The following is a 27,075-nucleotide window of genomic DNA, read 5'->3' on the forward strand; positions in this document are numbered from 1 at the left end:
CACTGTCTCATCTCTCCTTTCTACTACTATGTCAAACAAGTCTACCAATGAAGCTGTCGTCTCCTATAACTCCATTCTCTCATCTTCTACCGATATCCTTGCCCACTCCATTCTCTCATCTTCTATCGATATCCTTGCCCCTCCCTTTCCTGTCCTGTAAGATGTGCCAAATCCCAGCTCTGGTTGACCCCCAAAATCCATTACCAGCGTTCCTGTGCCTGAGCTGCTGAACGTCTTTGGCTTAAATCCCGCACACTTGCTGACTTCATTCATTTCAAATTCATGCTGATGTCCTTCCAATCTATCCTCTTGCTTGCCAAACAGGACTACTACAACTATTTAACTAACTCTCTTAGTGCCAACCCTCACTGTCTCTTTGCCACATATAACTCTCTACTCAAAGTGCCCCCACCGCCTAGACCCTCTTCATTCTCCCCCCGATGATGGCAGAGTCTTTACACAACAAGATTCACTAGATCCAACTTCAATTCTCAACAATGTCACCCCCACCACCTCTTCCGACTGTCCACTCTGTCAACCTCCCTTCAACAATCCTTATAACCCTTTCTTCCTTTTCTGAAGTTATAGAAGAGGAAATTGCTCACCTTCTCTCCTCCTCCAAATCCACCACTAGTTTTTCTGATCCAAGATTGTTGCTCACACTGTAATCAATCCCATCTGTCACATCCTCAACCTTTTGCTCTCCATTGCTACAGTTCCTGATGTTTTCAAACCCCTCCTTAAAAAGTTACACCCCTCCTTTAAAGCCCTCACTAGACCCTACATCCCCCTCCAACTACCGCCCTATCTCCTTTCTCCCCTTCCTATCCAAACTACTCAAACGTGCTGTTCACTGCCGTTGATTGGACTTCCTTTCTTCTCATAATATTCTTGACCCGCTTCAATCGGGCATTCGCCATCTCCACTCTATAGAAACTGCCCTTACTAAAGTCTCTAATGACTTGTTCCTGGCCAAATCCAATGGACTCTACTCTATCTTTATTCTCCTCAATCTGTCTGCTGCCTTCGACACTGTTGATCACCACCTCCTTCTTGACATGTTGTCCTCACTGGGATTCCAGGGTTCTGCTCTCTCCTGTTTTTCTTCCTATCTCTCTCATTGTACCTTCAGCATATGTTACGGTGGATCCTCCTCCGCCACCATCCCACTGTCTATTGGTATATGCCAAGGCTCTATCCTGGGCCCTTTCCTCTTTTCCATATATACCCGCTCTCTTGGAACACTGATTATTTCTGTGGATAACACTATCCTCCTCCCTGTCTCGTCAGCTCGTAACTTTGGGGTGATCCTTGACTCCTCGCTCTCCTTCTCTGTTCAGATCCAACAAACCACCAAAACCTGTCGCTTCCTCCTCTATAATATTACCAAAACCCATCCTCTTCTCTCTGAACACACTACCAAAACCCTTATCCACGTTCTCATCACCTCACGCTTAGACTACTGCAATGTACTACTCTCAGGCCTCCCGCGCACCCATCTCTCACCTCTTCAATCCGTTCAAAATTCTGCTGCACGACTCATATTCCATGAGAGCTGCTATTCTCACATTACCCCTCTCAAGTTACTTCATTGGCTCCCCATCCATTTCCGAATATAGTTTAAACTCCTTTTGCTGACTTACAAGTGCATTCAATCTGAAGCCTCCCAATATCTCTCCTCACTTATCTCCCCCCTATGCTCCTCCCCGTGATCTCCGTTTATCGAGCAAGCCCCTCTTATCTGTACCCTTCTCTTCCACTGCCAACTCCAGACTCCATTCCTTCTTTCTTCCCGCACTGTATGCCTGGAACAGGCTGCCTGAATCAATACGTCATGCTCTTTCCCTAGTAGTATTCAAATCCAAGCTAAAAGCCCACTTTTCTGAAATTGCCTTCAACTCTTAACTCCCACTCACTGCTGTCAGATACCTATATCTACTGTATCATTTCCTCTACCATTATCTCCCCAACCCTGAAATGTCCTGGCTAAATTAGATTGTAAGCTCTTCTGAGCAGGGACTGTCTACTGTATGTTAAAATGTACAGCACTGCGTATGCCTTTTAGCGCTATAGAAATAATAAATAATAGTGGTAATAGTAATAAATTAAGTGATCTTTAGTAATTAGTATGCTTTAAAAATAAACAAAAGCCAAAATAGATTAAGAAGAGATATCAAAATCTGACTGCTAAAGAGAGGGTAATTTTTTAACTGGTTGCCTAAGTTTAATGAGCAAGTAGATGTTGATGTTGGCTACTTTTTAAATAATGCTACTGCAAATCCAACAGCAATAAGCCTACACTGAAGTTCTGGACATTACTGAAAGAGAATTCCTGTTGGACCCCTCCTTGAAGACCCCTGGGACATGACTACAGGACTTAAAAACAGGCCAAGCTTGATTTCTGCAAAGCTTCATCTTTACAAGAACTCTGGAAAAGATACTGTTTCTGTACCTCATGTGCCAATTTCTTCCAACTTCTGCTGATCAAGATAACTGGTGCTTAGCTGGAAGACAGGGACAGGGCTGCAGGTGTAAAGCAGTCAGCAGTGATTCCTGTATTTCCTATATTCTCTGATGAGAGGTGAAACAATGGACAGCAGGCCAGGCATGATGCCACCTGTGCTCCACCAGCCCATCTGCCCGTCAATATGCCAACAGTAAATGTACTCATACTCACACCAACACATGCACTTTTACGCCTCACCCAATTTTATAAAATTCTATACATATGGTGCCTAAAAAAAAAATCAGCACTGAAAAAAAGCACTATTCTATAAACAGTGCTTAAAGTTAGGCGCGGTTTATAGAACAGCACTTATGTCCAAGAACTGGGCCTAAATTTTAGGTACAGCCACTTGCACCAATGAAAATGAAGTGCAAATTCCTATACCTAAATTTAGGCACGGATGTCCTTATTCTATAACTATACACGTAAATGAAAGGAACACCTCTAATCTACCTATGACTTTTTGACTCGTGTAAAATTTGCCTAAATTAATGTGCATAAGTTGTAATTAATTCTAATTAGTGCCAAAAATTGGCAGTTATTGGCATTAATTAGCTTGTTTTTTCTATTAAATTGCATGCATAGATCAGGTAAATGCTCAAATTTGCATGCCGTTTTTAGCGCTTTTTATTGAATTTGGGAGTTTATGTGCCTATAATGCTACATACATGCTAAAATGGCTTAATAAAAATAATTATCCAGACAGCAAGAGAAGTGTCTTCAGGTGGTGAATGTTGGATCTATTACAAGAAAGCTGCAGAATAAACAGCGTCAGTAAAGGACTCATCTTTTTGTGGCTCTCTAACCTTAAATTAAAGTAGGCGGCTGATAAATAAAAAGACTATCCCCAATCCTTTCCCTGAACTCCTTCCTCTTCCTAGAAGCAAACTGATGTTCTGACAGCTGCTTGTTTCCAGTTGCAGTACTGTAATTTCCAAAATACCAAACAGAGGTTATAAAAATAGATGGCATTAAGTTGGCCCACAGGACAAAGATGGAACAATGACTATTATTGTTTGTCCTCATGTACTGTAATGAAATGGGGAGATAAAAGGACCACACGCCCTATCTAGTTCAACAATCTTTACCAAACAGGAACAATCCAGCCTTTTCCATCAGGGACAGCTGGTTCAAGGACACCTCCCGCAACACAAAATGCATACCAAAGGAGCTCCTCCCAAGAAAAAGCTTTTAATAAAATTTTTTAATTAGCAAATGGAAGAGTTCTCCCTCCCTTAGAGGCACAACATAAGGAGCATGTTTCTTGGCCCAAAGAGTTACTACTGTACTTAAATAAGGCAACTGCATAACAGACAGGTTTCACACCACTGTCAGTGACACAGAATGAACAAGGGTACGTTTCTGAAATATAAACAGAAAGAGGTGTACTGAAAGGATTTCAGTCTAGTCACAGGTTTGTTTTACATTTTCTTAATGTTAGGGTTATAGCTATGTTAACATAACAATAGATCTTTGTTTCTTTAGCAAACACAACCAAACAACCAAACCTATTCTACAAAACATGAAAGAGTTGTCTGAGTTCCTCATAGAGTTTAACATGCTGCAGGCACGAGGCAGATACACTGGCAAAATAGTGAGCCAAAATTTAAAAATGGGCTTTAAAAAAATGAGGCCGATCTATAGATGCTATACCAAATGAAAGATTTCTGAATGGTGGCACTCTGGGGCACCCATGCTGCAGTGCTGGACAGTTCTGGATTTAGAAGAAAAACAGACAGGCGGTGGAAGAGACTGCTGTGGCTCCAAGATGGGTTATCAGCTACATCTCAGATTCTGGAAAACTTCCTTCGATTTTCAGGCCATCAGAAAGCTAGACATTTTCTTCTGATTTCTTATCAAATCTAAAGAAAAAACAAACAAACAAAATTAGAAAATACCATACCACTGAAGTACACACAGTGGTGTAGTGAGGGAAGGAGGCACCTGGGCCGGCAGCACCCCTTGCCGTGTGTGCCACTCCCCCCCACATTCGTCCTCCTGCCCAGGTACCTCTTGAAATCTTGGCCAGCAGTGAGCAGCACCTCTTCCCTGCTGCTCACACCAGCCCTGGATCTCTCTCTTTCTCTCTCTGAAGTCACTTCCTGGTTTCGCAACCAGGAAGTGACTTCAGAAGGAGAGCCAAGGCTGGCGCAAGCAGCAAGGAGGAGGTGCTGCTTGCTGCCGGCCAAAATTTCAAGAGGTGGGTGGGCGGAGAAGATGAGAGGTGGCTGGTGCTTGTGCCCCCCGCCCAGACAGTACCGGGGCCAGTTCTCCCCCCTTACTATGGCACTGACTACATAACAAGTGGAGATAGAAGAATGTGCAGCTGTTTGAAATGACAATGGAAATGGCCATGAAATTTTCCGCTGTATGTCTTTTCTGGTCATTTTGGAAAGAAAAGAAAAAAATACTAAATTTCATTCATGTTTTGTTCAGTTTTATTTCACTGTGGGCCACTATTTAAAAAAAATAAAAATACATAAAATCACACAATACCAATTTGAAATATCTCTCAGCCTTCAGTGCTCAAATTCAGACTCCCTCCCCCATTTTTCCACAATAACACCAAATACAAAGAAGGACAGTCTTCAATCACTCCTGCCTCAGTGCTGTGGTACTTAAACATGGCACCAACCAGTGGCATAGCTGGGATTCAGTCAGCCCTGGGCAAGAGGACCAAGATGCCCCCCAGGTCCAATGTTCCCCCCACACACACTCAGCTACTTAACCAGCCCACTGGGGCCTTCACAATTACAGCATCAGAAATAGTGCTAAAGGCTGCCTCTCTGGCCAGCAGAACCTTTACTCTGCTGCATCCTGCCAACAGGAAGTTGCATCAGCATGGCGGGACACAGCAGAGGCAGTGGTGTAGTAAGGGGGGGCAGTCCACCCCGGGTGCCATCTTCCTTGGGGCGCCGGCAACCCTCCTCCTGTCCGCCCCACCCCCTTTACACTCCTTCCCCCGCCGTGCACGCGCCCCTTCCCTTCCCCTGTACCTTTATAACTTCGGAACAAGCAGCCACCAACTTACTGCCTGCATTGGCTTCGGTGTTCTCTCTGAAATCACTTCCGGGACCCGCGTGGGCAGTAATTTGGTGGCTGCTGCTGCCGAAGTTAAAAAGATACAGGGAAGGGGCTCGCTTGTGCGGCAGGGGGTGGGGGTGGGGTGGGGGAGGGGTGAGGTGTCTGAGCTAATCAGGGCCTTAGGCCCCTCCCCATGCATTACATGATGCACTGGGGAGGGGCCTAAGGTCCAGTGTCATCATGAAGAGGAGGAGGAGCAGGAGCAAGAGGTGTTTTCAGTACCTCCTGCTCCCATCTTTAAGGTACGGGGCACGGGGCCTGGAGGGAGAGGGGTACCTCCTGTGGCAAGAGTGTTCCCTCTAAGCTGAGCAGGTGTCCTCCAGCTGCATTGCTACCACTAGGGGGTGGAATATTTTCAGTCGCTAAGGACAGGTATGTTCCCTGGAGTCCTGCAGAACTTGCCTGTCCCTCACAATTGAAAAATGTGACAGTAAAACAGCACCCTCTATTGGTGAGACTGTGGGTGGAGGACTCCTGCTCAGCTTAGAGGGAACAGTGCCTCGCATCCCTCCTGCCTTTTTCTTCAGGGAGGAGGGGGAGGTCTTTCCTGACAGGAGGGAGTGGACATGTTTCCTACCATATTTTTGGGGTTCAGGGGAGTGGGACGGTGGCTCGGGGGTGCTAGTGCGGAGGGGGGGAGAACTTTTATAATGGGACAGATGGTGCATGTTTAAACCCTGAAGCCCTGACAGCAGTTACAGGAGACTGCTTCTCCTGTCACTGCTGTTAGGGCTCTGCCATGTATCAATCGCTCACTGAGCGATTGAGTCGGTGGGTATGCTTGCAAATGATTTGCACCTCCGTGCAAATTATTTGCATGCAAACTTGATAGTGAACCAATCGCTTTTGGAAAATCAGCCAGAGAATCAGCCAACAGCGATTGAGTCGCTATCTTTAGTGAATCTAGCCCTACGTGTAGTATTAAGCAGGATTTAGGGAGGCCATAAGCCCATAGACTTGAGAAAAGAAGAATCATATATAAAACTTTAAAAGACATTTAAAAGCACATTTTTTCCAATTGGCCTTCTCAATTTAGAACAGAGATTGGGACTGTGATATTGAAAGAGCTCAGAGACGAAATAGCGGAGTTACTCAGGCATATTTGCAACCTATCCTTAAGATCAGGGATAATCCCGGAAGATTGGAGGATAGCAAATGTTACACCAATCTTCAAAAAAGGATCGAGAGGCGACCCGGGGAACTATAGACCGGTGAGCTTGACCTCAGTTCCGGGGAAGATGGTCGAATCACTGATCAGGGAAGGTATCAATGAGCATATAGAAAAAAATAAACTGATGAGATCAAGCCAGCACAGTTTCTATAAAGGACGATCGTGCCAAACGAATCTACTACATTTCTTTGAGGGGATAAGCAAACATTTGGACTAGGGTAGCCCCATTGACATAGTTTATCTGGATTTCCAAAAAGCCTTTGACAAGGTACCCCACGAGCGCCTGCTGAAGAAACTGTGGAACCACGGGGTGGAAGGGGACGTCCACAGATGGATCCAAAATTGGCTGATGGATAGGAAGCAGAGGGTAGTAGTAAAAGGACACTACTCTGACTGGAAAGAGGTCACGAGTGGTGTCCCCCAGGGGTCAGTGTTGGGACCGCTGCTGTTCAATATATTCATTAACGATCTGGAAACGGGCACGAAATGTGAAGTTATCAAGTTCGCGGACGATACAAAACTCTCCAACAGGGTCAAAACTGTTGAGGAATGCAAAGAACTACAGAGCGACCTGAACAAACTGTGCGAGTGGGCAAAAAGATGGCAGATGAGCTTCAATGTGGAGAAATGTAAGGTCTTGCACATCGGGAAAGGGAACCCCATGTACAGCTATACGATGGGAGGAAGGGAGATGGGGAAAGGCACCCTAGAAAAAGACCTGGGGGTATTGGTGGATACAACAATGAAGCCAGCGGCGCAATGTGCAGCGGCCTCAAAGAAAGCGAACAGAATGCTGGGCATTATCAAAAAAGGTATCACTACCAGAACGAAGGAGGTCATCCTGCCATTGTATCGAGCAATGGTGCGACCACATCTGGAATACTGTGTCCAATACTGGTCGCCGTACCTTAGGAAAGACATGGCGATACTTGAGAGGGTCCAGAGGAGAGCAACTAGGATGATAAAGGGAATGGAGAACCTTTCATATGCCGAAAGGTTGGACAAACTGGGGCTCTATACCCTGGAAAAGCGGAGACTGAGAGGAGACATGATACAGACATATAAAATCATGAAAGGCATAGAGAGGGTGGATAGGGACAGATTCTTCAGACTAGCGGGGACAACAAAAACAAGAGGTCACTCAGAAAAACTGAGAGGGGACAGATTCAAAACGAATGCAAGGAAGTTTTTCTTCACTCAGAGGGTGGTGGACACCTGGAACACGCTTCCAAAGGAGGTAATAGGACAGAGTACAATACTGGGTTTCAAAAAGGGACTGGATGACTTCCTGAAAGAGAAGGGGATTACAGGGTATAGATAGAAGGTTACACTACAGGACAAAAGCGAAAAGCATATGTGAGTTTTAGGGTAGGAGCACTATCAGGTCCTGGACCTGAGGGGCCGCCGCGTGAGCGGACTGCCGGGCGCGATGGACCTCCGGTCTGACCCAGAGAAGGGGATTACAGGGTATAGATAGAAGGTTACACTACAGGACAAAAGCGAAAAGCATATGTGAGTTTTAGGGTAGGAGCACTATCAGGTCCTGGACCTGAGGGGCCGCCGCGTGAGCGGACTGCCGGGCACGATGGACCTCCGGTCTGACCCGACAGAGGCAAGTCTTATGTTCTTATGTTCTTATAATTTTTAGCTGTAGGTATTAATTATGGTTCATTGAGATTTGATTGTTTTATTGTTTTACTATTACAATTGTTATTGTTGAGATGTTTGCTATGATATTTTATATAAAAAAATAAATTAACTTTTGCTCTTAATCTTTCCTTTTCTATTTTTAATAGAGTTCTTTTCTTGATCAATATGAACTATGTATTGTAAACCGCTTGGATCCTTTTAGGCTGTCATGCGCTATATAAAGTTCTTATTAAGCATAAACATAAACATTACTGTGTGAGACATCTTTTGCCTGAAGAAAAGGAGAATAAAGAAAATATTGATAAGATAGTAAGAAACTTTAAATTGCAGTAAGAAAGAGCACTTTTGCTTAGCCTGATATTTCTGGCAAGCTGTTGCTTCATGTTTAAAATAGATGCTATATCCCGTAGATAGGATAATGGAAAATTTCACTAACAGAATAGAGGAAGTTCCATGTTTGCAGACCAAAGCCCTAAAACGCTAGAACAGGGAGTAAGTGATTAAGGTCACTTAACTATAAGATAAAAATACTGTGAAAAGATGTCCAGATACATAGAAATAGATGACGATTTCAGAAAATCTAGATGTAACCTCATAAATTGCTGATAAGAGCAAAACTAAGGGCCTCTTCTACAAAGCCGCGGTAGGGCTTCTCCTGCGGCAAATGGTGCATTTAATTCCATGGGCTCGAAAGTGAAGTTTTAAAGAAAATAAATTTACTGCTTTTGTAAGCATGCGCAGACCATCTACAGGCAAAGAAGACGGTTTGTGCATGCTTCAGGATTGCTCACTAGCGATCTGTGTGGTCGGAGGGGGCCATTCCTATGGGCTTTGGTGCATTTGCCATGGGAGAAGCGCTACTGCAGCTTTGTTAAAGGGGACCTAATTGTCCTTATACAAGTAGAATGTTTCACTTTTCGCTAATGTTAGAAGAAAGTACTAATGAAGTAATGGTGCCAAGAAAACTTATAACTATATGGGCATGATAAATTGCAAGACTATGCAACTTATGACTGACATTAAGATACTGTAGTGTGATTGGAAATGTACTAACGTATGAATAATAATAAATGCAATGATGTCTTAAAGGCCCCCTTTTATCAAGCTCCGTTAGGGTTTTAGCGCGAGTCGCTGCGGCAAAAGCTCCGATGCTCCTATGAGCATCAGAGCTTTTACCACAGCGGCCTACGATAAAAAACCCTAATGCAGCTTGATAAAAGGGGGTCAAAATTAACAAAATTGGCTGGAGCTCGCAGCTCGGAGAGAGATATTTGGATGAATCCTGCCATTTCTTGTGCTCTGAGGGCTCGCCCATGAAGGCCTATATGTATTAACTTCAATTTGTGTCCTGCTGATATTCTTTGGCTTCATTCAGGGATGGAAGAAAAGGGCTGAGTAGGACATATCCGGGGATCCAGATGGTTTTTCAAAACCCGACAATCTGTCCAGGTTTTGAAAAGCCTCCTCTCAATCGCATCGGGCAGGAGGCAATCTGCGCATGCGCGAATTTCCTCCTGCCCAACCAAAACAGGCAGCGGGGAGCAGAGCTAGGGCGGGATTGAGGCGGAGATGGGGGGGCATAGTGGGCGGGTCTAGGGTATCCGGATTTTACAATCGTAAAATCTGGCAACCCTAAGTATTCTAAGCAAACAGTATAAGCGAAATAAACTTTTAAATACTGCCAGCCAGTTTTGTTCACAGTCATATATGTTTTGGTTTTTCCTGGGGGAAAGGAAGGCAAATGATACCCTCTAACACCCTTCTTCCTTAGCTGGAAGAACTAAGCACCAAGGTTGTTACTGAACATAGGAATACCCACAAGGGGGAAAAAGGAAAAAAAAAAAAGAAGATCTAGTGGGAATCTTGGAAGACCCATGGTCTTTTCTGTGAAAGATCGATATGTTTAAGATTTGGACATGAAGCAGATTCTATATTCCCTACTTTAGAAGTTAATAATTGCTGAAGATTGCAAACTGTGAAAACTATAGCCCTTGTTTCCATGTAATAATATTCAGCAACTTTTTTTTTTTTTTTCTTCTATTACATGTCATTTTTTTTCTGATCTGGAACAAGCTTGAAAGTGTAACTAGTTTAGATTGCAGTACAAACAAGTTAATAGACCTGAAACATCTAAATTCCTAGGTATTGTTGAGCTCATCCCATGAACCTGTTTCCAGACATTGCAGTCAGTGATCCTTGCTGCAGCTTTTGAAGTTGACCCCTTTAGCAAGAGCAGGAGGAATTCTTTAGTGAGCTCTAGGCAAACAAGTGTGTTAGGCTCCCCCCCCATTTGTAAAATTTCATGGCCTATTGTAATATAAATACATTCGAATCCCCCCCCCCCAAAAAAAAAACAGTAATCACATGATTCTGACTGCTAGGGAAAGCTGGAAAAGAAGGAAGATTAGCAGGCAAGAAGTGCTGCCAAATGGAGGATGATCTATATTATTGTTACCAGACGTCCGGGAAAACCTGGACATCTTCTCTTTTTAGAGGACTTTCCAGGCTTCCACACGGACTTTCCAAAACCTGGTATTTGTCTAGTTTTTGGAAAGCCCTGATGAGCTCCGGCCGCATCTAGAGGGCCTCTGAGCATGCGCGGATGACATCACATCCATCCACGCATGCTCCAGGCCCTCCAGACGTGGCTGGAGCTCGTCCGGAAGAAGAGAAGAGGATTTGGGGTGGGGCTGGAGGTGGAACTGGGTGGGGCTGGAGTGGAACAGGGCGGAGTCATGTGTCCGGGGTTTCCAGGAGAAAAATATGGTAACCCTAATCTATGGGAGATAGAGAGGATAGAGGGACCTCTGTGGGCAGCTATGGTTGGGTTGTCCCTACCCTCACTCTTCTTTCTGCCAGTAGCTGACATGACAGTGCGGAATTCGGCCTTTGGAGCCATTGCTTTAAACATGTGCCTAGTTTGCCTATTCTTTAATCCTTCCCTGCCTTTCCTTGTTCCTGGCAAGAGGGAATAGGATGAGTTGAGGGAGTTGTTAGGGGATAGAAGACTTAGGGTTACTTATAAATTTGAAAGAAGCTGATGTCAATCAGCATCTGGTTAGTGGTTATTCTAGAAGTCAGGGATCAGGGAGAAGGTGCAAGGGAGAGAAAGGAGGGACGAATGGTTCCTTGCTCCCTTTGGCACTGCTCCAGCTTGAGGAAGAGCAGCCATCTCTCAGATGAGGACAGTGAGACCTCTTCAAGTAACTGGGACAATTAGTGACTCAGTTTAGATGTATAGGTGGCAGTATTCAGAGATGAATGGTCACAGGAAGAGCAAGCACCACAGAAGGGCCAGAGCCATAGGAGCAGGGACATTGTAGCAAACATCCTGCTTTGGTTGGGCAGGAGGCTGCCTCCTGCCCAACGCGATTGAGAGGAGGCTTTTCAAAACCCGGACAAAGTTATATTGATGTTTGATTTGTTGTATTGTATGTGATTCTGTTTGGGTATGTACTTTACTGTGACCCGGCTTGGGAAAGGTGAGGTATAAATAAAGAAATACAAATACTACAACATGGTGAATTATATTTAATTGTCAATATATTTGCAAATGCTAATTTTGGACCCCTTTTTCAAAGCCACGGTAGTGATGCTGCTCCAGGAAATGCATCAAAACACATTCAATTCCTATGGTCTTCAGTGTGTTACTGCAGCAGCATTGTTACTACCTTGGCTTTGTAAAAGACCCACTTTGTCCTCTATCTTTCCTCCTTTTTTGGGGGGAGGTGAATGTCCTCTTGGTATATTCTTAGTTGACCAACTAAGTTGACCTTTCCTTTCATCTCATTATCCCGTATGCCTAAAATAAAGTACCTGGGTCTGTCTGTCACACCCCTTCCTTTACCCTGTTCAAAAGCAGGCTGGAAACCCACCTTTTTGAGATAGCCTTCTACTCATAACCTTATTCCCCACTGCTGCCTGCTCACCACCCTAGCCACCAGTTTAACCATCCCCTCTAACTATAACCCCTGCCATGGCATCCTGTTTCTCTGTCTTGACTGTTTAGATTGTAAACTCATTCGAGTAAGGACTGTCTCCTTTGTGTATCTGTACAGCGCTGTGTATGGCTGGTAGCACTCTAGAAATAATTAATAGGAGTAATAGTTAAAGGACAGGAAGCAAAAAAGGAAGAATGTAGCAGCCAATGAGGTAGGAAACAGTAACCTCATAATTGCATGACTCAGCAAGGAAAGTCTGCAACTTTGCACAATTCCTGCCCCAAACCGGAATTGCCTTCTGCAGTTTTCTGCCTCCTATTACAGACATCCCACAGCATGGCCCTATGCTGTTTGGACTTTTATGGTTCACCGAGGCTGCAATATAAATATTGTCCTATCAGAAAGAGTTGCACTGCTGCTGGGTAGATAGTAATGAAGAGGAAGGACTGCTGATCTGCCTTTTTTTTTAATCTTATCTGATGAACTGCCCAGGAGATGGCCATTCATTAGTTGAGGAGATGGATGGATGAGTTTCTCTGCTGGGAAAGACATGTGAATTGTTCTGGGGAAGGTGAGGGATGAGATTTTCAAGTAGCCATATAGAGTGGGAGGCATTGGATGGGGTCTAAGGAACAGCTGCTCTGGGAGTGGGAGAGAGTACAGTAAAACCTTGGTTTGCGAGCATAATTCGTTCCAGAAACATGCTCGTAATCCAAAGCACTTGTATATCAAAGCGAATTTCCCCATAAGAAATAATGGAAACTCAGATGATTCGTTCCACAACCCAAACACTTTAATACAAAATACTATATGAACTTGTATTGCAAGACCTCGCTCATTTAAAACAGTCACTATACCCCTGCAGCGTCAGAGAGAGAAACAATGGCTCAGTTGTGATGACGTGACGTGCATATACAGTGTGTACTTATGATGCGCGTATAGAGTGCGTACTTGTGACGCGCGTATACAGTACATACTTGTAGTGCAAGACCTCGCAGCGTCAGAGAGAGAAGAACCATCGTCTCAGTTGTGATGACATGACGCACATATACGTACTTGTATTGCAAGACCGTGCTCATTTAGAACAGTCCGCAGCGGCAGAGGGAGAAGAACTATCGGCTCAGCTGTCATGCGTGTATACTGTACGTACTCGTATTGCAAGACAACGCTTGTTTTATCAAGTTAAAATTTAATAAAATGCTTTGCTCATCTTGCAAAACACTCGCACGCCAAGTTACTCGCAATCCAAGGTTTTACTGTGTATGTGTGAGGTTTTCATGTGGGGGTTGTCAGTTACTCCCGCTGAGCAGTGTATGTGTGTGTGTGTGAGCCTTTCTTTTGGAGAAAATGGGAAAGCGGTTGTGTAAGTCTGAGGAAGTGCATGTATATGATCAGTTACTTATTAGATTGTAAGCTCTTCTAAGCAGGGACCATGCCTTGAATGTTCTAATGTACAGTGCTTGCATAAGCCTAGCAGCACTATAGAAATAATAAGTAATAGTGGTAGTACTTAGGGAAGGAGAAGAGTGTCAGTCACTTGAATGGTGGTGTCTGTATGTGTGCGAGGTCTGCTTTTGGGAGAAAGAAGGACCTGGGGAGTTGTTGGGGGGGGATCTCCTTCTTCTCCTGTGGCCGGGAGCGCTAAATGCTCCAACGCAGCTCTGATATTCATTGGAATGTTGGAGCAGCGCTGGAGTATTTAGTGCTCCAGGCCACAGTTGAAACCTCTACCATGGCTAAGTTTAAAAGGGGGGTGTTTGGGGGGGGGGGAGGAGGGGGGTGAACATTATTCTCTCTTTTAGAAAAGAAATAAAGCCCATACTCTTCAAGAAAACTCTGAAAAAAGAAATAATACCGCAAGTCTTAAACTCCACCTCTCACTAAAGCCAACTACCCCAAACAAATAACCTTACCCATTTCTTACTCTTTTTGAAAATGACCAATTTTTTTTTTTTTTTGTAAGTTCTTGTTGTACTACATCTTGGATAATTCTTTTGTAATCCGCCTTGAATTGCAATGTAATGGCGGAATAGAAATCCCTAATGTAATGTTTGCTCTGACCTTAAATACAGAAGAGAACCATTTGAGTGCTAAGGGCTAAATTCACTACGCATACCGATCGGTTTGCGACTCCTTTGCGACCCCGATTTTCCTCTGTTCCGATTCACTAACCTCTGTCCCGATCATCCTCCGATCCGCGCATTCAAATGAGGGAGAACGGCATTCAAATGTAGGCAGGCAGCGATTCTGGGACTGGTTTTCCTAAGTGTTGAACTAAGTTTTCTCTTTAATAAAATGCTGAATTATGTTTAGCTGCAGACCTAACTTATCTCATGTTCTAGCCTGCCTACACTGGGTGTGTTAGCTTGGGCATTCTAGCTTCTTATGGCTATCTCAGCATAAACGACATGTAACAGAAAGACTGCAGGGCTTAGATAAGTGACCTGCTAATGACCTGCTAGTGTGAGCTTAGCACCAATGATTGTTAAGAAAAGTAACATGTGAACAGTTTTTTCTAGAATTCAGTTGTATAGCCAGAAGAACGTATAACTATCTCTGTAACTTACTGTTTTCGGGACTTCTGAAGCCAGCTTGGAGCTCAGGAGTCGCATATGTTTGCTAATAAACATCTGTGCTTTCTTCAAGTCTCTAAGTTTTGTGGCTGCCCAAAGTGACCTTTCATGTTTACTAATTGAGATAGTATATTAGTGATGCCTATTTATTCTGTCAGTTGCCAATGACGTTAAATCTCTATAAACAAGATAAAACTATAAACTTTCAACACACTTAATATCTATCAAGTTTTTATATATGTCTTCATTGTTTGCCTGCCACCAGCCTAACAATTCGTGGCTGAGGTGTTTGTTGGCACGTTCATCCTCATCAGACTTATTTTTATTTTGTTTATATTTTCTTCATTTTTTAAAGACTTTTTTTATAAACCTTCATTTCATTTTAATAAAGTACTGTTGCAGTTCTACAAATGATTAAAAACTTCTTTACAAAAATTTGTACTTAGCTTTTGCAACTTTTATAACTTTATGTAGTGAATGTTGGGTAGGGACCTGTCTACTCTGACATGTTTCGCCAATAGGCTTTATCAAGAAGTCGGGATGCAGCGGATCATTACTGAACGGGGGACCTTAAACAACATATGATATATGAATGTCCTATCATCTTTCCATTCTGGAAAACTGTATGGAATATTATATGTTCCTTATTTCCCCAATTTCTTTTGACTTTATCCTTTTTCGTTCTCTCACTTTGTCTGGTGCCTTGGACAAATAGAAAACAAAATTATTTGATATTCTCATTGCTCTTGCACTACAAATGGTTCTCTATCACTGGAAATCTGCGCAGTTGCTAAATAGCTCCTTTTGGTGGGCAACGGTATTGATGATTCATAATTATGAATGTAAAGCTAACTCACTTACATACAAAAGTTACAAAATTAATAAAATTTGGTTCCCACTTAAGGCCATACCCTCTGATACCTAATTTTTTAAAATGCATTCCAACTGGTTCGCCTGCTTTATATTAAGGCTTAGTCTAATTTTCTCTCATATAAGAACATAACATAAGAACATAAGAATTGCCGCTGCTGGGTCAGACCAGTGATCCATCCTGCCCAGCAGTCCGCTCACGCGGCGGCCCTCAGGTCAAAGATCAGTGCTCTATATGAGTCCAGCCTCACCTGCGTACGTTCCAGTTTAGCAGGAACTTGTCCAACTTTGTCTTGAAACCTTGGAGGGTGTTTTCCCCTATAACAGACTCTGGAAGAGCGTTCCAGTTTTCCACCACTCTCTGGGTGAAGAAGAATTTCCTTACATTTGTACGGAATTTATCCCCTTTCAACTTTAGAGAGTGCCCTCTCGTTCTCCCTACCTTGGAGAGGGTGAACAGTTTGTCTTTATCTACTAAGTCTATTCCCTTCAGTATTTTGAACGTTTCGATCAAGTCCCCTCTCAGTCTCCTCTTTTCAAGGGAGAAGAGGCCCAGTTTCTCCAATCTCTCACTGTACGGCAACTCCTCCAGACCCTTAACCATTTTAGTCGCTCTTCTCTGGACCCTTTCGAGTAGTACCATGTCCTCCTTTGTGTATGGCGACCAGTGCTGGACGCAGTACTCCAGGTGAGGGCACACCATGGCCCGGTACAGCAGCATGATAACCCTCTCCGATCTGTTCATGATCCCCTTCATAATCATTCCTAGCATTCTGTTCGCCCTTTTTGCCACCGCCGCACATTGTGCAGATGGCTTCATTGACTTGTTAATCAGAACTCCCAAATCTTTTTCCTGGGAGGTCTCTCCAAGTACTGCCCTGGACATCCTGTATTTTTGTTACCGACATGCATTACTTTACACTTATCTACGTTGAACCTCATTTGCCATGTCGATGCCCATTTCTCAAGCTTGATTATGTCACATTGCAGATCTTCACAGTCCCCTCATTACTAACATAGTTGTCTTTCTTGCACTATGTTCTGTCCTTAAGGTCTCCATGTGTGCTAGATGTTTTTTCTCTTTTATATAGCTTCATATATATATTTGTATAGATTGATTATCCTTGGATACTTATTGTTCCTCTGTATCATCCTTTTTGTTGTTTGCAACACGTTTGATGTACAATCTCCTTTTCTATTTCTGTTCTCTTGTTTTTCAAAAATCTCAATAAACAAATTTTAGAAATGAAAAATGAAAACTAAATCCTGAAAAAACAAAGATATTTTTGGCAAGCCCAACTGAAAAGATCAATGAGACCTCTCTCTGAGACTGAATGGATTGGATTGCTCAATAAACGCCACTATTAAAATACTTGGCAACATCTTGGACCGCTCTCTAACTTTTGAAGATCAAACTGATTTTCAGGTTAAAAAATATTTCTTCACATTGTGGAAACTTCGCACTATTAAAAGCTACTTTGATTTCTCATCCTTCAGATTGCTAGTCCAGTCTCTGGTCCTAAGTACCTTAGATTATTATAACATTATATATCTGGGATCTTACAAAAAAAACAAAAAAAACCTATTAAGAGACTAAGCATTACTCTGAATGCGGTTGTCCGCCTTATTTTTGTCTTTAAAAAAATCAGACCATGTAAGACCCTCTTATAAAAAGCTACACTTGGTTGCCAGTGGAGATCCTGTTTATGTTATAAAATGCTGACAGGTTCTGCTCCAAATTATCTCTTAAATCACTTTGATCTAGCTGGCACTATTGGTTGTACACATAGAACTTACCTGTTTACCTTCCCAACTCTGAAGGGTTGTATTTATAAGGGATTTCTAGATAGAACTTTATCCTTTCAAGCTGGCAAATGGAACAAAAGTCTGAGTAACCTCACTGTAAAAAGTGTTTTCCTATTAGAACTTTAGAAGATCAGTTAAGACCTATCTATTTGGTAAATGTTTAATTTTACACTCTTGACGATGTATTTATCAGAATGTTTGATGCAATTTTGCTGTTTGTCTGCAGTCTATTTTTGAAGTAAACCGCTCTGAACTGTCAAGGTATTACGTTATAAAAAGATTTATGAAGACTGGGGATTGTGCCAGTGCCATATAAAACTATAGTTAGCAACTGGGCCTGTTAGCTGATGGTCAAGCTATAAAAAACATAATTATATAAGCAACTCAGAGATATTGGTATCTTTGCTTAGACTCTTTTAGGGCATCTTTTATCAAACCGTGGTAGCGAGTACCATATGGAAAATGTACCAAAGCCTATTCAATCCCTATAGGCTTCGATACATTACTACTCCGGCCCATGCTATTAGGCTTAATAAAAGAGGCCCTTAGCTTGGAACCCTCTAGCGATAATTTGCGTATATACCACAGCATTGTACTTTATAGAATGCGGACATATTGTGCCAATTTATGGTAGTTAAGGCTAATTATTGATAGCACCATTTAAGTACTAATTGAAGGACAATTAAGTAATTAAGCTACACACATAAGTGGTACTATTCTATAACTATGCGCACAAATGTGTACATAAGTGCACGCATAATTACAGAATTAGGGGGTTAATACTGAGGGCTCCTTTTACTAAGGTGCGCGCTACAATGCCATGTGTGCTAAACGCTAACGCCTCCAAAGAGCTTGTGTTAGTATTTTTTTAGTGCGTAGTTTGCGCACGCGCTAAAAACGCTAGCGTACCTTAGTAAAAGGAGCCCTGAGGCCCTGATTCTCTAAAAGTGCGTCCCGATTTTAGGCAGCTGTAGGCGTCCTACAGCTGTCTAATCAGCCAATCAGGATGCACGTTTTTTAAAAAAAATGCTTCCCAGGCAGGCCGCCTATATTGAAGGCGAGGCCCGCAAGACACCTAGGCCCTGATTCTGAATAGGACGCCCGGGAGAGGCATCTTATTCAGAATCGGCCTAAACTAAACCCCGATTCTGTAACCGGCGTCCATGTTACAGATGCGGGTTAGAGAAATGGGTTAGATTAGACACGGCCCGCTACACTTATCGCGGCAAGGGATCTCTCTGCCGCTATAAGTATAGCGGGCCGCGGCCCCCTGACCAGGAGGGTGCCCAAACCCTCTGCCCGAAGACGCACCCCCCCACACACTATCGACCGCCCCCGACACTACCGACCGCCCCCCCGACATTACCGATCTCCCCCCTCCCCCCGACAATATCGATAACTGGCAGGAGGGTGCCCAATCCCTCCTGCCCGAAGATGCACCCCCCTCCCCGGCGCTAACAACCCCCAAACCTCCACTCCACCAAACAGGTTCTTAGATCGGTCTTGCTTGTCTTGAGCCGGCAGGCACGCCTCGTTGAAATGAAGCGGGCCCGCCCCTTCCCGGCCCATCCCGCCGAAGCCTAAGGCCTGATTGGCCCAGGCTCTAGAAGCCTGGACCAATCAGGCCTTAGGCATAGCGGGTCCGCCCATCCCCACTAAGTCTAAGGTCTGATTGGCCAATCAGGCCTTAGGCTTCGGCGGGATGGGCTGGGAAGGGGCGGGCCCGCTTCATTTCGACGAGGCGTGCCTGCTGGCTCAAGACGTGCAAGACCCATCTAAGAACAGGTTTGGTGGAGTGGAGGTTTGGGGGTTGTTAGCGCCGGGGAGGGGGGTGCGTCTTCGGGCAGGAGGGATTGGGCACCCTCCTGCCAGCTATCGATATTGTCGGGGGGGGGGGATCGGTAATGTCGGGGGGGGCCGTCAGTAGTGTCGGGGGGCAATCAGTAGTGTCGGGGGGGGTGCGTCTTCGGGCAGAGGGTTTGGGCACCCTCCTGGTCAGGGGGCCGCGGCCCGCTATACTTATAGCGGCAGAGAGATCCCTTGCCGCGATAAGTATAGCGGCCGCGTCTACTTACAATGTAGGCCAGCATTTTGCTGGCCTACATTTTAAGCTTCTCCTCTACTAGGGAGACGCGTAGGGCCGCCTAGGTTCAGCCTAAGGCCCACCTAAGGCCCTTAGATGAGCTTAGGCATCTTGCGGGTCTCCCTAGGCTCCCGGAGGTGCCTTCAGGCTTGCCTGGGGAGCATTTTTTTTTTTTAAAACGTGCATCCTGATTAGACAGCTGTAGGACGCCTAAAATCGGGATGCACTTTGGAGAATCAGGGCCTGAGTGTCTAAGTTCAAATAGAGAAAGTGTTAAACATCCTCAATTGGAAACCAGTCCGAACCAAGGAACTACAGCAAATTAATTATTGATCCCCTAGTCCAGGGTTGTCAAAGTCCCTCCTCGAGGGCTGCAATCCAGTTGGGTTTTTAGGATTTCCCCAATATGCATGAGATCTATGAGCATACAATGAAACCAGTGCATGCAAATAGATCTCATGCATATTGATTGGGGAAATCCTGAAAACCCGACTGGATTGCGGCCCTCGAGGAGGAACTTTGACACCCCTGCCCTAGTCCCTTTAAAAAATGTCATATAGAAATCTAAAACAATCACAATAATGTGGAAGAAAAAAAACCACAACAGCATAAGAATACAATAACTCCATGAAACAAAAATTAGTTTATGGCTGCTCAGCAATAAGTGAATCAATACAAGGTCTCTTCAATGTTCACAAATCTTCTCTTATGCACCCGATGACATTTTCATACATCTCCCAATTCATCTTCAAAGTTATAGCTGAAATTTGGCAGAATAAACTTAGGGCTCCTTTTACTAAGGCACGCTACATTGCCATGCATGCTAACCCAGCGCTATGCGCCAAAAACTAACGCCAGCTCAATGGTGGCATTAGTGTCTAGTGCAGGCGGCAATGCAGCGCGCGCTAAAACCACTAGCGCAGCTTAGTATAAGGAGCCCTTAGTCATTGTGGGCCTTTAGAGATACAAGAGAACAAATCAACATCAAGTTTGATTGAATCACCAGACCTCAAATACTTAAATGGTCTTTCGTGTCTTTACTGGGGTAGTGGAGTTCATCATTGGTCTTGGTAAAGTGACGTGTGCTCTAAATTAATTCTGTACACTTGATTTAATAACATACAATAAATATAAAGTGCTGTGCGGGTGCTGGTGGTTTTCGCTCTTCTTTGAGTTATTGTGGTGCATACATAGCCCCTGATGAAACCGAGTGTGAAACGGTTGGGCAGCCGTCGGGCACAAGAGATAAGTGCCTTCCTTTCTTTAGCACTAAAAGCACTTTATATTTATTGTATGCTATTAAATCAAGTTTACAGAATTAATTTAGAGCACATGTCACTTTACCAAGACCAATGATGAACTCCACTACCCCAGTAAAGACACGAAAGACCATTTAAGTAGTGTCTCGGGTATTTGTGGTCTGGTGATTCAATCAAACTTGATGCTGATTTGTTCTCTTGTTTATGCAACTGTATTTGTTTGAACAAATTTTCTTGTTTTCTTCAATTCAAGTTGACCTTTATAGATACACTCAAAACAACAACAAAAACCCGACAAGGGGCTCTTATTTTGTCAAAGCTGTATTGGGGTTAATCCCATGCTCTCCACTCTCTGATGGAAGAAGAATAACATATGTGACACTGTAATCCCAGGGAATAAATTATATCAGAATAATAGAGTAGAAAGGATGGATTTAAAATGTATAATTATTTGAAAAATTACAAATTCTTACTCTGATTCCATGAAGGTCATTTCTGGCTCATTTGAACGGCAGCGAGTTCTGGGTGTAAGGAAAGACAGGTAGAAATAAATACCTTATGTAGAGAGATTACTTTTCCTTTATTACTGGGTTAAGACAAGTGAAAGTGAGGTTCATCTTCCCTGAATTATGATCCAGACATATCAACATATTCCAGTACATCGAAGCAAGTCTATATAATATTCAAACCACAGTAAACTACAGTTTTTATGATTGTACTTTAAAGGGGAAAGTTATCAACACGGGCTATTGCAAGGAGTGCAAGGAGACGTGGTTTTTTTGTGCTCCCACAGACAGGATCAATCGGCAACTTTTACACCCTGAGTCAGCTTGAATTGTGAAACACTGCCCACCATTGGTGTGCTGACCCTAAGTAATTTGTTTCAATCTTGTTGTTATATATTGCACTGCATAGAGCTTTTTCACAAACGGAGGAGGTTTTTTATGCCAGTGAGGTTTGCTACCCTTCACACCTTTAGCCATATCTTTGGGTAGCAAGGGTTGGGTTCTGAGGCTTTTTCCTCCTCTCAAGTTTTTGAAGAAGCCTGTGCTTATTATGTACATTCTATATTTACATTAATGTGAGTGTGTACCTAGCACATTTCAAGGTGGAAGAGTTTTGTATTATTTTATTGCTGAATTCCACTACACTTGTGTTTTTGTGGCTTGAATTTTAGAGAACATCTTGGTACGGTAGCACTGAGAGGGTTATACGCGGAGGTGGAATGGGCCACGTTGATGTAGCTCTGCCCACGGGAATGGCAGGAGTATCAGCTGATTCATGAGTATGTTATAAGGGGGTGAAAAAAAAGTTGCCATCATCTTACTCGAGAACTTAAGGGAGAGTCGGATGACAATAGCGGCACTGGTAAGCAGGATTACTTATAGTTATGGGATTTAGCTTCAAGTTACCATTTATCTTGGGGTAGGAGCTTTATTACCATCTATTTAATTCATAAAGGTTAAAATGTTTTTGAATCATTTTTTAGGGGGATGCTTGAAAAAGCAAGTCCATTGCGAAACATGTTGGAACCACATCCGATTGGAACCACATCCGATTGGAGATGAATTTAAGCTAAGTTCAAAATTTATCATTTAAAATGCATTAAAGTATTTATATTTTTGATACCGAAAGAAGAATGGTTAAAAAATTAAAAAATAAATTATATATATATATATAAACAGTGAGGAACTAAGGCCAGTGAGGAATACACTACACAGTAGTCCCCGCCAGATAAAACCTATTATCAACGGCGGAGGAGGTATTTATGAGGCCTTTTTCTCTAAATATATAAATATATATAAATGTCTATGAATAAGAATCGAGCTAAATCAAACGGAGAGGAGTAGTGAGACTCGGATGTTGGAAGAAGAATTTATGCTGTTAACGTGTCATTTTTCTGTTAACCTCAGTTATTAGTAACTAAGAGCCTTTTTATTAAGCTTTATTAAACAGCTAATGTGGGGTTTACCATGTGGTTGACATAGGGTTAATAGATTTTCAGGAACGAAAATCCGGACCCATGGCCCTGCCCCCAGGCCCGCCCCATTCCACTCACGTCACGCCCCATTCCATCCCCAGCCCCAGCTGTTCCACCTCAACCTGGTCGCTTGTCGGGAAGGCATCTGTGCATGCGCTGGTGTGACGCGATGACACCCCACGCATGCATGGGATGTCATCCTGTTGCATCTGTGTATACACAGATGCCGTCCTGACGTCGCTGTTAGATGGAAATCTTTTCAAAACTTGAACAAAGTGCCAGATTTTGAAAAGCCATCCAGGGAAATCCGGACTGCTGATAATCCTAGGTTGACAGTAGCATGGATCTAGGATCTGGGTGTGAGATGGATAGATGGAGGAGTGTCTGTCATAGCCAGTCACTCCTCCACCTATCTATCCATTTCACACCCAGATTCTGGATTCATGCTACTATCAACCACATGGTAAATCCCATACTAGCTGTATGTGTTTGAGGGCTGCTTTTGGGAGATAGTTCACAGGCCATTACTGTGTGCCAGTTATCACGAATACCGATAGTGCAGTTCTACTTAATGCCACCTCAAAAAGAAGTAGTAAGCGTAGCTATCAAAGAAGGTGGGTGTGCACTGTACCCTCACAGGCATGATCCTCCCCCTGGCATCCTGAATTGACAGCCCATGATCCCGATCCTTTCCTTGGCACCCAGACATAATGCATGACATGACAGCACAGGGCCCTGATCCTCACCCCAGTGACAACACTCTCCATATCCCTTCCCGTCCAAATCCATTCTTCTCCTACCCTCCCCTATCAACAGCCCAATCTTCCCTCCAGCTCTGTGATCCCTCTCCAGATGTCACATCTATATTTAGGTTGAGGAAATGTACGAAGTATGCTCAAGGGAGTCAATGTAAGAAATAAAACTGCTTTCATTCACTACTTCCTATAAATATACTTAAAACCACTTACGTGCCCCAACTCCATACAAGTGAATGAGGAAAACAAAAACAGAAAAGAAAAATGGAAATTATTTGACAATAGAAAAGACAATTTCATTTTGTATAGGGAACTTACAAAGCGTGGTCAATTAGGACTCTTTAGTAAGGCAAAAGTGACTGAAGGGAGGTAAAATAAAAGTATATAAAATTATGAAAGGCGTGTAGAAGGCACATAGGGAATTGATAACTAAAATGAGCACGATACATAAAGATATTAGAGACAGTCCCTGCTCCACAGAGTTTACTTGCTTGTGTATGGTGCTGCACATGTCCAGTTGCACTATAGAAATGGCCAAACCTCAATCCGCCCTGCCAAGTTCTGCCTGTCCCCGCCCCATTCGCCCCCCCCCCAACCCTGCCCCGTTCCCCCCCAACCCCAGCTCCATGCAAACCTCGTCTCTTCAGGCCGAATCTGGAGTGCATCTGCGCATGTGCAGATGCAACGTGGCGACGTCATACGCATGTGCGTGACATCACCGCGATGCACTCCCGGACTCGGCCCTGAATGTAACAGCTTTTCAAAACCCGGACAAGGTGCTGGGTTTTGAAAAGCCGTCTAGACGCCCGGAAAGTCCTCTTTAAAAAAGATATGTCTGGATAAATCTGGACATCTGGTAACCCTAGCCAAGACCATTGTCAGTCCACCCCTACCTTGATACCCCTGTTGCCATATGCATGTATTACAAATTTACATGGGTAAGTTCTAGCTTTCTAAAATTAGACTTTCTTTGTATGTCCAAGAAACACCTGTAAATTATGGTATAGGCACATATAAATTGTGCATAGAACTTCTAAAACTGCCTATACATATAGCCATAATATGCAGCCATTTAATTTAGGCATGTGGAAAAAAAAATCCTAACTTAAACCCCTTAGCTATACAGACGGTGACGGGATAATCGCGCGCCAGACACCAGTGCGCCGACAATTCGGCGCAAGACAGAAACGCGCGGGGGAAAAAGTAATTTTTAGTGGTCTGACGGGGGGTTTGGGGTGGCAACCCCCCACTTTATTGGTTAGTGTTCACGCTGCCGTTGCGGGGGGGGTGTGTGTGTGTGGGGTAAAACCCCCCACATTATAGAGAAAATGGAACTTTTCCCGAAAAAAATAAGAAAAAGTTTAGTTTTCGCTATAATGGAGGTTTCCAACCCCCCGAGCCCCCCTCCAACAGCAGCGCGAATACTAACCAATAAAGTGGGGGAGGGGGGGTTGCCACCCCAAGCCCCCCGTCGGAACTCTTTAAAAATTACTTTTTCCCCCACGCGCTTCTGTCTTGCGCCGAATTGTCGGCGCTGGATTGTCAGCGCGCTGGCGTCTTGCGCGCCACTGTCTATGAACCATGCAGACAGGGCCTGTGCCCACGGTGCCTATGTTAGGTGCTATTAGGCGCACTAATCATGGATGCCTAGTGATGCCTAACTATAATTCGCATGTAAAAGTGTAAATTTGCAGCGTAAAAGTGGCACTGTGAGACTCAAACGTGAAGGGGAGGAATATGTAGAAGCTGATAAAGGAAAGGCCGAATTGCTTAACAGATATTTCTGTTCTGTGTTCATGGCTGAAGCGCCGGCAGCGGGACTGCAGAAGACAAAAGTGAATAGGGATGGAGAAGTAATAGACCCTGATCGATTTTTAGAGGGTTGTGTTCGTGAGGAGTTAGCTAAAATAAAGGTAGACAAAGCAATGGGGCCGTATAGTGTACATCCTAGGGAGCTAAAGGAATTTAGGGAAGTTCTGGTAGCTCCGCTGACAGACCTTTTCAACGAGTCTCTAGAGTCAGGAGTGGTACCGGAGGACTGGCGAAGGGTGGATGTGGTCCCTCTCCACAAAAGTAGAAGTAAGGAAAGAAGTAGGGAATTACAGGTCGGTAAGTCTGACTTCTGTGGTAAACAAATTAATGGAAACACTTTTAAAACAGAGAATGGTCAAATTTCTGGATTACAGGACCGGAGGCAACATGGATTCACTAGTGGTAGGTCTTGTCAGACAAATCTGATCAATTTCTTTGACTGGGTGACCAGAGAATTGGATAGAGGATGTGCACTAGACGTGGCATATTTAGATTTTAGCAAAGCCTTTGATAGTGCTCCACACAGACGTCTAATAAATAAACTGAGTGCCCTCGGGATGGGTCCCAAAGTGATGGGCTGGGTCAAGAACTGGCTGAGTGGAGGGCGACAGAAGGTAGTGATCAATGGAGATCGCTCTGAGGAAAGGGATGTTACCAGTGGTGTGCCTCAAGGTTCTGTTTTTGGGTCTGTTGTTTTTAACATTTTTATACACATTATTGCTGAAGGGTTGTCGGGTATGATTTGCTTCTTTGCAGATTATACAAAAATTTTCAATAGAGTAGACACACCAGATGGTGTGAATAACATGAAGAAAGACCTGGCAAAGCCTGAAGAATGGTCTGAAATTTGGCAGCTAAAATGAATGCTAAGAAATGCAAGGTCGTGCATTTGGGCTCCATAAACCCGAGAGAACAGTACAGATTAGGGAGTAAAGAGCTTATGTGCACGACAGAAGAGCGGGACTTGGGGGTGATTGTACGTGATGATCTTAAGGTGGCCAAACAAGTTGAAAAGGTGACGGCGAAAGCTAGAAGGATGCTAGGTTGCAAAGGGAGAGGTATGGCTAGTAGGAAAAAGGAGGTATTGATGCCCCTGTATAAGACTTTGGTGAGACCTCATTTAGAATATTGTGTACAATTCTGGAGGCCGCACCTTCAAATAGATATAAAAAGGATGGAGTTGGTCCAGAGGAAGGCTACTAAAATGGTGTGTGGTCTTTGTGATAAGGTGTATGGGGACAGACTTAAAATCTCAGTCTGTATACTTTGGAGGAAAGGCGGGAGAGGGGAGATATGATAGAGATGTTTAAATACCTACAAATGTAAATACGCATAAATTGAGTCTCTTTAATTTGAAAGGAAACTATGCAGTGAGAGGGCATAGGATGAAGTTAAGAGGTTATAGGCTTCGGAGTAATCTGAGGAAATACTTTTTACAGAAAGGGTGTTAGATGCATGGAACAGTCTCCCAGAAGAGGTGGTGGAGACAGGGACTGTGTCTGAATTCAAAAGGGCCTGGGATAGGCAAGTGGAATCTTTCGGAGAAAGAAAGAGATAATGGTTACTGCGGATGGGCAGACTAGA

General features: G+C 43.7%; 1 protein-coding gene across 9 annotated transcripts in view; it reads right to left on the bottom strand.

Annotated features, from left to right (window-relative positions):
* Positions 1-3,681: 3,681 nt before the first annotated feature.
* The window catches only part of PRUNE2 (prune homolog 2 with BCH domain), a 447,750-nt gene continuing 424,356 nt past the window's right edge, over positions 3,682-27,075 (bottom strand). For 4 of the 9 annotated variants that reach the window (XM_033927022.1, XM_033926974.1, XM_033926980.1 and 1 more), the window contains 3 exons: positions 23,893-23,901; positions 21,417-21,464; positions 3,682-4,368 (listed from right to left, as the gene is read on the bottom strand). In XM_033927022.1, the coding sequence (XP_033782913.1) occupies positions 4,338-4,368; positions 21,417-21,464; positions 23,893-23,901 (88 nt within the window). In that variant the 3' untranslated portion in view covers positions 3,682-4,337. The remainder of the gene's footprint in view (positions 4,369-21,416; positions 21,465-23,892; positions 23,902-27,075) is intronic. The other 5 variants (XM_033927006.1, XM_033926990.1, XM_033926996.1 and 2 more) reach the window with 2 other exon arrangements.

This window comes from Geotrypetes seraphini, chromosome 1 (genome assembly GCF_902459505.1).
Source record: "Geotrypetes seraphini chromosome 1, aGeoSer1.1, whole genome shotgun sequence".
Lineage (NCBI taxonomy): Eukaryota > Metazoa > Chordata > Amphibia > Gymnophiona > Dermophiidae > Geotrypetes > Geotrypetes seraphini.